The following is a 12,825-nucleotide window of genomic DNA, read 5'->3' as shown; positions in this document are numbered from 1 at the left end:
AACCATCAGTTCCCGATGCAGTGTTCCATGATCCATTGCCCACGCACAACACCCAGTGCTCCATGCAGAACGTGCCCTCCCCAACACCCATCACCAGGCCAACCCATCCCCCCACCCCCCCTCCAGAACCCCCAGTCCGCCCTTCAGAGTCCATCGTCTCCCATGGCCCGCCCCCCCGACTTACCCCCCTACTCTTCCCCCTCTGCCATCCCCCCCTTCTTCTCTTTTCTTAACATACGCTGCACTACCTGCCCCAGAAGCACAGATCCGCGATCCAACAGTCCCGCACAACTCACAGCGCTCACCACAGCACACATCCCACCCAACGTCCATCACCCAGCCACGCCATCCCTCCCATCCCCCACCACTACAGCAACACAGGTTGGTTTCTTGAGATTAAGAATTCCTCATATCAGTGAGGTCATATGATACATGTCTTTCCCTGATTGACTTACTTCACTCAGCATAACACCCTCCAGTTCCATCCACGTCGTTGCAAATGGCAAGATCTCATTCCTTTTTTTTTTTAAATTTTTTTTAAATTTTTTTTATTGTTATGTTAATCACCATATATTACATCATTAGTTTTTGGTGCAGTGTTCCATGATTCATTGTTTGTTCATAACACCCAGTGCTCCATGCAGAACGTGCCCTCCTCAATACCCATCACCAGGCTAACCCATTCCCCTGCCTCCCTCCCCTCTAGAACCCTGATCTCATTCCTTTTGGCTGCATAATATTCCATTGTGTATATATACCACATCTTCTTTATCCATTCATCTGTCGATGGACATCTTGGCTCTTTCCACAGTTTGGCTATTGTGGACACTGCTGCTATAAACATTGGGGTGCACGTACCCCTTTGGATCCCTACATTTGTATCTTTGTGGTAAATACCCAGTAGTGCAATTGCTGGACCGTATGGTAGCTCTATTTTCAACTGTTTGAGGAACCTCCATACTGTTTTCCAGAGGGGCTGCACCAGCTTGCATTTCCACCAACATTGTAGGAGGGTTCCCCTTTCTCTACATCCCTGCCAACATCTGTCGACAAACACATCATTTCTGCTCTTCCCGCTTGGCAACACCCCTCATGAAACCCTGCTCTGACCTAGACTAAGGAAGAGGCAGGAATAGAAGTTAAAATTATTCCATATCTTGCATGTTGCAAAGCATCTTCTTCATCCCTCAAACATGACTGCCAGCTGAGCTACGTGTAGTGAACATCATTTTCTCTCAGAACGTGGAACACACTGTTATCTCTTATGCCAGTGCTGCTTTTGAGAAGTCACCCGATGCCATTCTGCTTGACCTTTGTTACATAATCGGTCTTTGCTCTCTGGAAGCTTTATTGTCTGTTAATTAACAGTGTTCTGATTTGCAAAGCTCTAACTTGGTGTGGGTTTTTTTTCATAACGAATGCTGGGCACTCAGGGTGTGTTCTGTCAGTCTGAACATGTGTATCTTCAGGGGACAGGAATTTTCCTTGTAAGATTTTTAATTTCCTTCTCTCTGCTTGAATACCTATTAGGTATTAGATTTCCTGGTTAAATCCTCCAGTTTTATTTTACATCACCTGTTTTCTCTCTTTTCTATTTTCTGGACACTGCTTCAACCTGATCTTCTAACTCTTCTACTGATTTTATTGCTGCTATCTTACCTTATAAAAATTCTTTCCTGTTCTCTAAGTTTTTTTTCTAAAAATAGAATACTGATGTTTCTATTATCCTTCATCAAAATATTATTAGTTTTCTTAGAGCTTCTTTTGTTCTTTATATTCTTTTTATCCAAATTATTTATTATCTTTTACTATTACTATTCTTGATTTGGGGGATGTTTTTCACGTTAGCCTAGTGATTCTTGGTTGTACACTTTTTTTTGTTGCTGCACTATTTTATTTATTTTTTGTTATTTTTTTTAGTATTTCAAGTTTTTATTTAAATTTTAGTTAGTTAAAATATAGAGTAATTTTAGTTTCAGGAGTAGAATTTAGTGATTCATCACTTACAGATAACACCCAGTGCTCATCACAAGTGCCCTCCTTAATACCCATCACCCATTTAGCTCATCTTCCCCACCCACCTCCCCTCTAGCAACCCTCTGGTTTGTTCTCTATAGTTAAGAGTCTATTTAATGGTTTGCCTCCCTCCCTCTCTCCCTCTGTTTTTTTCTTTCCCCTATGTTCATCTGTTTTGTTTCTTAAATTCCACATGAGTGAAATTATATGATATTTGTCTTTGACCGGCTTATTTCACTTAGCATTATACACTCTAGATTCATCTATGTTGTTGCAAATGCAACATTTTATTCTTTTTGTTGGCTGAGTAATATTCCACTGTATTTTATGTGTAATATACCACATCTTCTTTACGCATTCATCAGTTGATGGACACTTGGGCTCTTTCCATAATTTGGTTATTGTTGATAATGCTGCTATAAACAGCAGGGTGCATGTGCCCCTCTGAATCAGTATTGGGTAATCACCTAGTAGTGCAATTGCTGGGTCATAGGGTAGTTCTGTTTTTAACTTTTTGAGAAACTGCCACACTGTTTTCCAGAGTGGCTGCACCAGCTTGCATTTCCACCAATAGTCTAAGAGGGTTCCGCTATCTCTGCATCCTTGCCAACATGTTATTTCCCGTGTTTTTAATTTTAGCCATTCTGACAAGTGTCAGGTGGTCTCTCACTGTAATTTTGATTTGTATTTCCCTGAGGATGAGTGATGTTGAGCCTCTTTTCATGTGTCTGTTAGCCATCTGTATGTCTTCTTTGGGAAAATGTCAATTCATGTCTTCTGCCATTTCTTACCTGGATTATTTGTGTTTTGAGTGCAAACTCATTCTACAAGGCCAACATTACCTTGATTCCAAAACCTGACAAAACCTCACTAAATAGGAGAATTACAGGCCAACATTCCTGATGAACATGGATGCAAAAATTCTCAACAAGATACTAGCAAATCAAATCCAACAGTACGTTAAAAGAATCATTCACCACGATCAAGTAGGATTTATTCCTGTGCTGCAAGAGTGGTTCAATCTCCACAAATCAATGTGATATACCACATTAATAAAAGAAAGGATAAGAACTACATAATCCTCTCAATAGATCCATAAAAAGCATTTGACAAAATAACAGCATCCATTCTTGATAAAAATCCTCAAAAAGTAGGAATAGATGGAAAATACCTCAACATCATAAAGGCCACATACGAAAGACTCCCAGCTAATATAATCCTCAGTGGGGAAAAAACAGATTTTTCCTCTACAGTCAGGAACTAGACAGGGATATCCACTCTTGCCACTATTACTTAACACAGAACTGGAAGTCCTAGCCTCAGAAATCAGACAACAAAAAGAAATAAAAGGCATCCAAATCGGCAAGGAAGAAGTCAAACTTTCACTATGCACAGATGACATGATACTGTGTAGAAAACCTGAAAGGCTCCACCAAAAAATTGCTAGAACTGATACATGAATTTAGTCAAGTCACAGAATACAAAGTCAATATACAGAAATCTGTTGCATTTCTATACAGCAATAATGAAGCAGCAGAAAAAGAAATCAAGGAATTGTCCCATTTATAATTGTACCAAAAACCATAAGACACCTAGGAATAAACCTAACCAAAGAGATAAAAGATCTGTACTGTGAAAACTACAGAACACATGAAATAAATTGAAGATGACACAAGGAAATGGAAAAACATTCCATGCTCATGGATTGGAACAACAAATATTGTTAAAATGTCTACTGCCCAAAGCAATGTACACATTTAATGCAATCCCTATCAAAATACCTACTAGCATTTTTTACAGAACTAGAACAATCCTAAAATTTGTATGGAACCGCAAAAGACCCGAAATAGTCAAAGCAATCTTGAAAAAGCAAAGCAAAGCTAGAGGCATCCAATTCCAGACTTCAAGCTATATTACAAAGCTGTAGTCATCAAAACAGTATGGTACTGGCACAAAACAGACACAATGATCAATGGAACAGAACAGAAAACCCAGAAATGGACCCACAACTATATGGTCAACTAATCTTTGACAAAACAAGGAAGAATATCCAATGGAGAAAAGACAGTCTCTTCAACAAATGATTTGGGAAAAGTAGACAGCCACATGCAGAAGAATGAAACAACCTCTTTCTTACACCATACACAAAAATAAATTCAAAGGAGAGGAAAGACCTAAATGTGAGACAGGAAACCATCAAAATCCTAGAGGAGAACACAGGCAACAACCTCTTTGACATCAGCCATAGCAACTTCTTACTAGACATATCTCTGGAGGCAAGGGAAACAAAAGCAAAATGGGATTCATCATGATAAAAAACTTCTACACAGAAAAGGAATCAACAAAACTAAAAGGCAACCATCAGAATGGGAGAAGATATCTGCAAGTGACATATGTGATAATGGGTTAGTATCCAAAATCTATAAAGAACTTGCCAGACTCAACACCCAAAAAACATATAATCTGGTTGTACACTTAGTTTTAAGAGTAAGCTACTAAAAAAAAATGGTAGGAAACTCGGTATGAATGGACAGGATTTGACAGATCACCTGATTTGAGCTCACCTCAAAATGATCACACCAAGATTGAGTGTTTCATTGGAGGACCGCCCCCCCAAATGTCTGCATTTGTGGGTCTTTTCTCACTCTTTCTCCAGAGAAGAATCTGCCAGTCTTTTTCCTAGAAGCTATAATAAGTCTTATGGCCACTGTTCTGGAAACTTAGTGAGGATTAAGAAATTTCATCACCAATACAAAGACTTTCATTAAATCTCCATTTTCAGCCTAGCTCCTAATTCCACTCTCAATTGTGGCTAGTTTCCCCTGGCCTCTCTGGCTCTTTAGACAGCAAACCTATCTCTCTGGGGGATGAGAGGACAGCTGCTTGGCTACGAAGGGCAAAAAAAAAAAACCGGCTCTGGGGTTCTCTACTTTTCATTATACAGATTTCCAATCAATTTTCAGCTCATGCCCTCACCACCACTTTCTAGGTACCTATTACTTCCAATTCCAAATCCTATCTGGAGTTTTAGGTGAAAATCAACTTACTTTCTATGGGCATTAGCCTCTTAAGGAACTTAAATTAAACTTTCCCCAATTTCTATTTTTCAAAAATATGTCCCATTCTTAAAAGTTTATACTTTAAAAAAAAATTCCTTTATTAGAACCTTAGTGGAGATTAGGGAGGAGCAGAAATTAACATGTTTCTTCAACATGACTCTATTTCTCTCATGCTTTCTAAAGAGTACTTAAGTTGTTTTTATTTTTTTTAAGATTTTATTTATTTATTTGACAGAGAGAGACATAGCGAGAGAGGGAACACAAGCAGGGGGAGTGGGAGAGGGAGAAGCAGGCTTCCCGCGGAGCAGGGAGCCCGATGCGGGGCTCGATCCTAGGACCCTGGGATCAGGGCCTGAGCCGAAGGCAGCCGCTTAACAACTGAGCCACCCAGGCTCCCCTAAAGAGTACTTTGTTTCTACTAACTCCAAATGATGGTGCCTTTTTTTCTATGTGCTTTTTGTTTGTGAGCTCAGATGTGGTCTGTCTGTGGGAAGCCTCTGAAACTTGGAGTTCATTCCTCCAAAAAGGATTTTAGTCTCCTTCAATAATAAGGTACTTCATAGTACTATCATCCCTGCCCTATTTTAAACTCTCAGCTTAAGCTTTCTGGAACAAGGTAAGTAATATGCATTTGAATCCCAAAAGAATTTGAGATGTTAGAGTTATACATTCTCGGGGAAGATTTTTCTCCCTCCACCCACAGCCTGGCCAAGACAGTTCTGTGACATGAAGTGGTGGTGGAATGGCACTAAATCATGAGGAACATTGTAAGCCATGTTAAGATAATAGGCATTATTTAATATGGTGTTTGGGCTGGAGACAGGGATGCAGGGACGGGGCAGGTCTATAGAGAACCTTAGCTTTTGATTCAGGGGATCTAGTCGTTGTGCACAGGCTAGTGCATATTAAGCAAATACTACAGTCAGACAGATAAGCACACAAGTCCTGTCTCTGTTAGCTGGAAGCTCTAAATACTGTAACTATACCAAACTTCTTTCAGTCTTCAGTATTCCACTCTTACTCTTATCTTCCTGCCTTAGCACATGGATACCAAGAACATTCTCCCTCCACATCCCCAACACTAACACCTCCTCTGGCCAATTCAACTCATCATTTAGACTCCACCTCGTATCCTCTGAGATGAGTCTACATACAAAAATAAATCACACAATGCTTAATAAGCTCATGTGTTTATGGTCACTCTATTTTAAAAAATTTGGTGTGGGCGCCTGGGTGGCTCAGTTGGTTAAGCGACTGCCTTCGGCTCAGGTCATGATCCTGGAGTCCCGGGATCGAGTCCCGCATCGGGCTCCCTGCTCAGCAGGGTGTCTGCTTCTCCCTTGGACCCTCCCCCATCTCATGCTCTCTCTCTATCTCATTCTCTCTCTCAAATAAATAAATAAAATCTTTAAAAAAAATAAAAAAAATAAAAAATTTGGTGTATGATATGTAAATGTTTGTGTTATTTCACTAAAATTTAAGAATTATTTGTGTATTTTAAGCATGTGTTTAAATTAAAATTTTGCCAAACCTCAAAGCACAGCTGCAGAACAGTTTTGAAAACCACCGTGTTAGAGGAACTCCAAAATAATTAAGGATCATAAAAAGGGAAAAGAAGATTTCAGGCAGGGCAGAAAGGGAAAAGAGTAAGAATAGAAATCTAGAGTAAGGGGATTGCTCATGCTTGACAAGGAGAGTTCAATACTGCTGAATTAAGTCCAAGAAAATGACCCACATACCCCTTCTGCTATCTTTCGCCTGCTAATAACAGGATTGAAGCAGCCCTTCCATCTGTTCTGGAGGTTGTCCAAGGGGCCCGTGAAGAGCACATAACAGAGACTTAAAACTGTAACTTCTTACTCACTTTCCAGAACAATCCAAAGGAATTAAATCAAGTTTGCTTTTAGGAGAATTATATTTCCCACCACTAACAACAATAAAGAGCTTATTCCACAATCAAGATATTAAAAGCTTAAAATGTTCTATGTAAAGATGAAGCAGCTCAGAAACAAATCAACTCATTAAAAGACTACATTTGATCCTTGAACAATGCAGGGGTTAGGGGCACTGACAATACTTAAAAATTCTGGGAAAGATGGGAAGTGGGGGAGAGCACAGAACAAGACAATGCAAAGAGGTGGCTGGGGTGCTGACACAAAGACCAGCTTAAAGATTAAAGAGTTTTTGCCAAATTTCATTTTATTACCTTTATATATTGTGGATTACTTATATATCAACCTTGGATAGATCAAACCACTCTAATGAGTGAGAAAAAGGAGGGGACTCCTACTAACAGAAATTAAGGTGAAATTCCAACTTGGCATCTTATAACCCTCTCAGCAGCTATAAATGAAATACCTGTATTGTTTGGCAAGCGTGGCTGCCATTGTTGGTGAGGATAGCAGAGATGGCCTGAAGTGTCCTTCCTGTTTCTCCCCAAGAAGCCACCAGACTAAAGAGGCAAGCACAGGAAAGCGCTGTCAGAGACTGGCCTGTGCTGTCATTCATTCCAGTACTTCGAACAGTGATTTCCAAAAGGAGCTGGAAGAGAGACTCTGTGGATAAAATAAAATTCAATTATATTCATTCGACATACAAAACATTTCATGCGTCTGTTTATTTATTTATACCTTGCCTCATTATAAAATAAATATTTAAGGCACCTAGAACACTTACTTTGCATTAGTTCCTTTCTAGTTACCCTTTTCCCTGAAAAGTTAGAATATTTATAATAAAAAGCACCTTAGAGAACGTTTAGTTCAACCCCTTATTTTTGTAAATAAAAAAATGGAGTGTATCCCAGGTTGTTTAAAAGAAAGCTGTCTTGAGGCGTTCACGCATTCAAGAAATACCCTCTCGAGTAACAGGTTACTCACTGCACTTATGTTACCTTTTAGAGTGGGAAGAATACAAGCTTCTTAAAATGTTAATAAGTGCCCAGAAAATTATGTATTTGCAAAACAAAAAGAATACATAAAACACATGCTATAATTTGTTTTAATGTAAAGTTGCTTTATTGCTAACATAATAGCAGTTCACATTTTTATTATAAAGAGAGTATGTAATTCTTTTTTTTTTAAAGATTTTATTTAGTTATTTGACAGAGAGAGAGACAGCGAGAGAAGGAACACAAGCAGGGGGAATGGGAGAGGGAGAAGCAGGCTTCCCGCTGAGCAGGGAGCCCGATGCGGGGCTCAATCCCAGGACCCTGGGATCATGACCTGAGCCAAAGGCAGTCGCTTAACCAACAGCCACCCAGGCGCCCCCTGTAATTCATTTTATACCCTAGAAAAACCTCCTAGTCAATAGGACAGATGTCCTCCCCCTTTAACGGACAATGAAATTGAGACAGGGAGATAAAGAGATTTTCCCTAAATGATAAAGCCATTTAGTGGCAAAGATGGTAAAGTAACACCTGAATGTTCTATGGCCACAAGAAGTTTCCACACAAAATTCCCTAAACAACTCTGACCAAGACTGAATCAACAGACTTCCAGGTATTTCTTCAGCAGAAGGGAAGGGAAATTTGAAAATCCTTATAGAGAGTGAGCACTCAAGATAGAAAGAAACAGTGAGAAAAAGACTGCAAAATTGAGGAAGATGAAGAAAGGGAGAGGGAAAAAGAGAGCAAGAGAAAGAATTTGTGTACTGCAACCCTCTGAAAACTAAAAGGCCATGTGTGGTTTATTCGCTAACTCACAGAAAGTTAGCCTTCCTCTGTCTCTCCCTCATCTCCTGTGTCTCTCATCCCAGTTAAGCCTGTCACTTTCGCTTCCTAATGCCTCCCCCGCTTGCTCCATCTCACGACCATCTTCCCAATGCATGCTATCACCACCTTAGAATTGGACTACTACAAAGTGTTCCTAAATTAGCTCCTACCTTCACTTTTGCCCCTTTATAGCCAAACAGAATTTTTAAACCAAAAATCTGTTTTTTTATTTAAAATCTGTTCACTCCTTTGTTAGTTCGTTCCTGCTCCTCTTCCTTCTTTCCGTTCTCCCTCCCTTTCTTCACTTGCCTGTACATCCTTCAGTCTTCCCTTCCCTCTGCCCTTCCCTTCCAACTATCCTTCTTTCCCCTCATCCTTTCATCCGTCCTATCTCCATTTGTCCATCCTTCCTTCCATCATTATCCTTCTGCCCCTTCATCTTTTAATTACTCAGCAAATATTTACTGAATTCTTCCTGTACATGAAAAACTATTCTAGGTTGTGGTAGTACTTCGGGAAACAAGACAAAGAATGCCTGTCATCAAAAAAGTTAGATTCAAGTGGAAGGGAACAGTGTAAGTGCTATAAAATAAAGAACTTTTTTAAGCATAAGGAAATAGTGACTTTCCATTTCTCCTGGACCAATAGCCACCGGGCTCCTTTAACATGGCCTATGAAGCTCCACATGGTCTAGTCCCTGCCTCCCTCCTCACCCATGGCAAAGCCCTGCCTCCCTTCACTCTCCACATTCTAGCCAGTCATTCTCCTTCCTGTCCCAGAGACTTCCTGCATGCTGTCCTTTCTGCCTAGAAAGGTAGTTAACGTCTTCCTACTCATCCTTCAAATCGCCAATGTCTCATCTTCAAGGAAGCATGTTAGATTCCCAGAACTCCTTCTACTGTCCCCCATACTATTTACCCAATCTGCAATCACACGTGTCTGACTGTCTGATGCTAAGTCCCATAATAACAGCAACGATGTCTGTACTGATCACCCCTGAATTATACGCTTTTGCACAGAACACAGGAGATACTTTTATTTACATGAATACTTAAGAACATATATTCCAACCTTAAAATGAACAGTAAAATAGATGTAAGAAGAATGATTTTTTTTAACTAGACAATTTCTAAATCAAAATCTCTCTGCTAAAAGAAGCTTGGTGTATAATAATCAAACTACCCTGACAGTAAGTGATACATATATACCTGTATTTTTATGAATAACATGAAAAAAAACCCGAAGTGTATTAATGTGATTATGCTATTAGATCAAAGAAAAAACAGAGATAGATTTCGATAGAAATTTAAACAGCCAAACTACATCTTTGAGCTAATTAAACAAAATAAGAAATACAAAGTGATGGTAAATGCCTCAATAGAAAAATAAGTCAAAGCGGTAAAGAGATCAGAAGTAAACCCTGAAAGGATAAAAGAGAGACGAAAGAAGTACAGCAGCATCTGAAACTGTTAACAAGAAAACAAAAACAAAAACAAAACCAGACAAATTAATCAGGTGAAAGTTTTGATAGCTAGAAGATGATTAAGCTAAAGCACACATTATCATTTCAAAAACAGATGAACAAGATCAGTTTTGAAAAGAATAAAGGAAAGGGAGTATTTATATATAGACTGGATACAAAATAAGATGTGTAACAACTGATAAAAGACAAGGGTATGCCAGAAGATCTAGGAAAAAGAAATGATCAGCATGTTATTCAAAGTAATAAATAGGATATACAGGTTTTAGTGGATATTTTAAATATTTCAATTATTGTTAATTGACAAACCAGAGTTAAGAACAGCAAAATATTCTTAAATCAATTAAATAAATAAAAGCTTTAGTAAGATGCTGTGATGTCAAGTAACATATCACAATAGTAATATAATCATTGGTGTTATCATAACAATAATCAACAACGTGCCATATGACAGCTTTTATTTAGTAGTATAGTAGTATTTAATAACACGGGGTGGGGGAGGGTATTATTTTTCTTAAATCTTCAGCTTGTTTTCCTGGCAAACACTCCCCTCCCCCACTAAACCAAACAAAAAAAATCAAACACAAAAACTGATTCCCTCCTCTCCAAAAAAACCATGACCAAAACAAAACCAGTATGACACGTAATTAGGTTCTTACATGTGGATCTAATAAACAGCAAATAACCAAGTTGGAAAAAAGATCAAACTCTAGTCCAGACCAGCAGTGTGGTCCCCAGGTGAGCTGTGCTGGCACATTACCCAGAAATGTATTCTAAATGCAAATTCTTGGGCCCCATGTCAGAAACTCCACAGATAGGACCTACATGACTCAGATATGAACTAATGCTTGAGATTAGGAAAACTCTAGACTTTCAAGGCCCATGGTTAGCATCAGAGAAAAACAATAGCCAATTTCAAACTTATGGCCCATCTCTATTTCTATTCCTCAAGAGCTGCTAACTTGCTTACTGGATTATGTGTTGAACCTTTATCAGTAACACGAAAGGCATGCATTCAAAAAATCCAAATACATTTTACAAAAAGCAAACATATTTACTTATTGGAAGTTGCTACTAATTCAAAAGCATTATCTATAAGAAAAATGGATTTTTATTTACAATGAATACAGAAGAAATGCCCTCTGTTGGGAAACTAGATGTGCTGTTTGGGTTGGTAGCATCGGGTTCCACTCTTCCCATTTTTTTAACTACCCAGAATAACACATAAAGTTAGAGAAAGTCAGTGTTCACTATTTTGGCCTAAGGTTTAACAAGAATGGTTTAAGTTAATAGTAACTATAAGGCTTGGGATTATTTCTGGGTTCCAACAATTAATGTTTCGCTTTTTCCCCATCATCACAATAATCAAGAAATGTCTGTGCATGAACTGTAAGTCTTAAACTGTAACTCTAGTGGAACATAGCAAAATACCTTAAAATTTATATCCCTGCTGTTTTAATACCATAATTAAAAAAACATAAACAAAAACAAAACTGCATTACAAGCTGCTACATGTATATGCTTCATAGGAGAAGCTATTTACATTTAAAGACTTCATTTAATGCCCTGAGCTCTTACCTAGGACCTCAGGTGGCTCTGACTGGAGGCCTTCTGGCTGCTGACCCTGAAGTACATTAAGCAGGGCCTGGAGACTCCTGAGGCATAGGGATGGATGAGAAAATCGCGTCTCCTTGATCAATTCAAAAACTTCACAAAGTCCAACCTCAATGATCTGTTTAAGATGAAAAATAATAATAATAATATATATGTACCTTATAACAGGTAAGCCAATTAACACTTTCCAGGCAGTTCAACCAGTACAGCTTATTTACACAGCAAATGATTAATGCTGCCATATTTACGAAGCAAAAACAGAAACACATAAAAAAAAAAAAAAACCACAACCACCTAAGATTCATTAAACCATCTAGTTATATGGAAGGTTAAAAAATAATGGCACTACTTTATAAGTAGTTATAGCATAAGGAAGCCGTAAGAAAAATTATGAAAATTGTTAAGAGTGCACTAGATACTAGGTTACATTCACTCAGAAAAAATAAACTCTATTAATTTAAAAGTTCATTTGCCTGTACTCAAGTACAAATCAGCATTCTTTCATTAAAAGTCATGTCAATTGTTACTTATGGCCAGAAAAAGTCAACATAACTCATACAATGAAGAGATTTAAAAAGGAGTTTTTTCATCTTAGCCCTTCCTATGATGGTACAATCACTTTATTATTTATTGATGGTTTCCCCTCTTCTTGTAGGATTTATCACAAAAAGAATTAAAAACTGCATACTTAAAAGATCACTACTATTTAATTATCTTATCACCCTCATCAGGACCAAGGAAAAATCTGACTCACTATCTAGCAAAAGAGAGAAATCTGCAGCTAAAGATTGACAGAGAAATGTGATGACCTGGTATTGGGAGATACCTTCAGAGGACTGACAGAACAACAATGAAATCCCATTTCTCAGTCAGTGACAATATTCTGAGAAATAGATGTATAAGATCTTTTCAGAAGGTGTTTATTTGGAGAAGTAACAGAAAAAGTT

At 38.3% G+C, this 12,825-nt stretch overlaps 1 protein-coding gene across 10 annotated transcripts in view; it reads right to left on the bottom strand.

Moving 5' to 3' along the window:
* Nucleotides 1-12,825, bottom strand: part of MYCBP2 (MYC binding protein 2) — a 262,416-nt gene that overhangs the window by 206,680 nt on the left and 42,911 nt on the right. For all 10 annotated transcript variants that reach the window (XM_025874720.2, XM_025874721.2, XM_025874722.2 and 7 more), the window contains exons 4-5: nucleotides 11,843-11,996; nucleotides 7,434-7,630 (exon numbers count right to left, since the gene is read on the bottom strand). In XM_025874720.2, the coding sequence (XP_025730505.1) occupies nucleotides 7,434-7,630; nucleotides 11,843-11,996 (351 nt within the window). The remainder of the gene's footprint in view (nucleotides 1-7,433; nucleotides 7,631-11,842; nucleotides 11,997-12,825) is intronic.

The sequence above is a fragment of the Callorhinus ursinus genome, unplaced genomic scaffold (assembly GCF_003265705.2).
Source record: "Callorhinus ursinus isolate GAN/ISIS: 27379988/994484 unplaced genomic scaffold, GSC_fseal_2.0 scaffold7, whole genome shotgun sequence".
Taxonomy (NCBI): Eukaryota; Metazoa; Chordata; class Mammalia; order Carnivora; family Otariidae; genus Callorhinus; species Callorhinus ursinus.
Note: the sequence above shows the minus strand (reverse complement) of the source record. Positions and strands in the feature narration are given on the sequence as shown.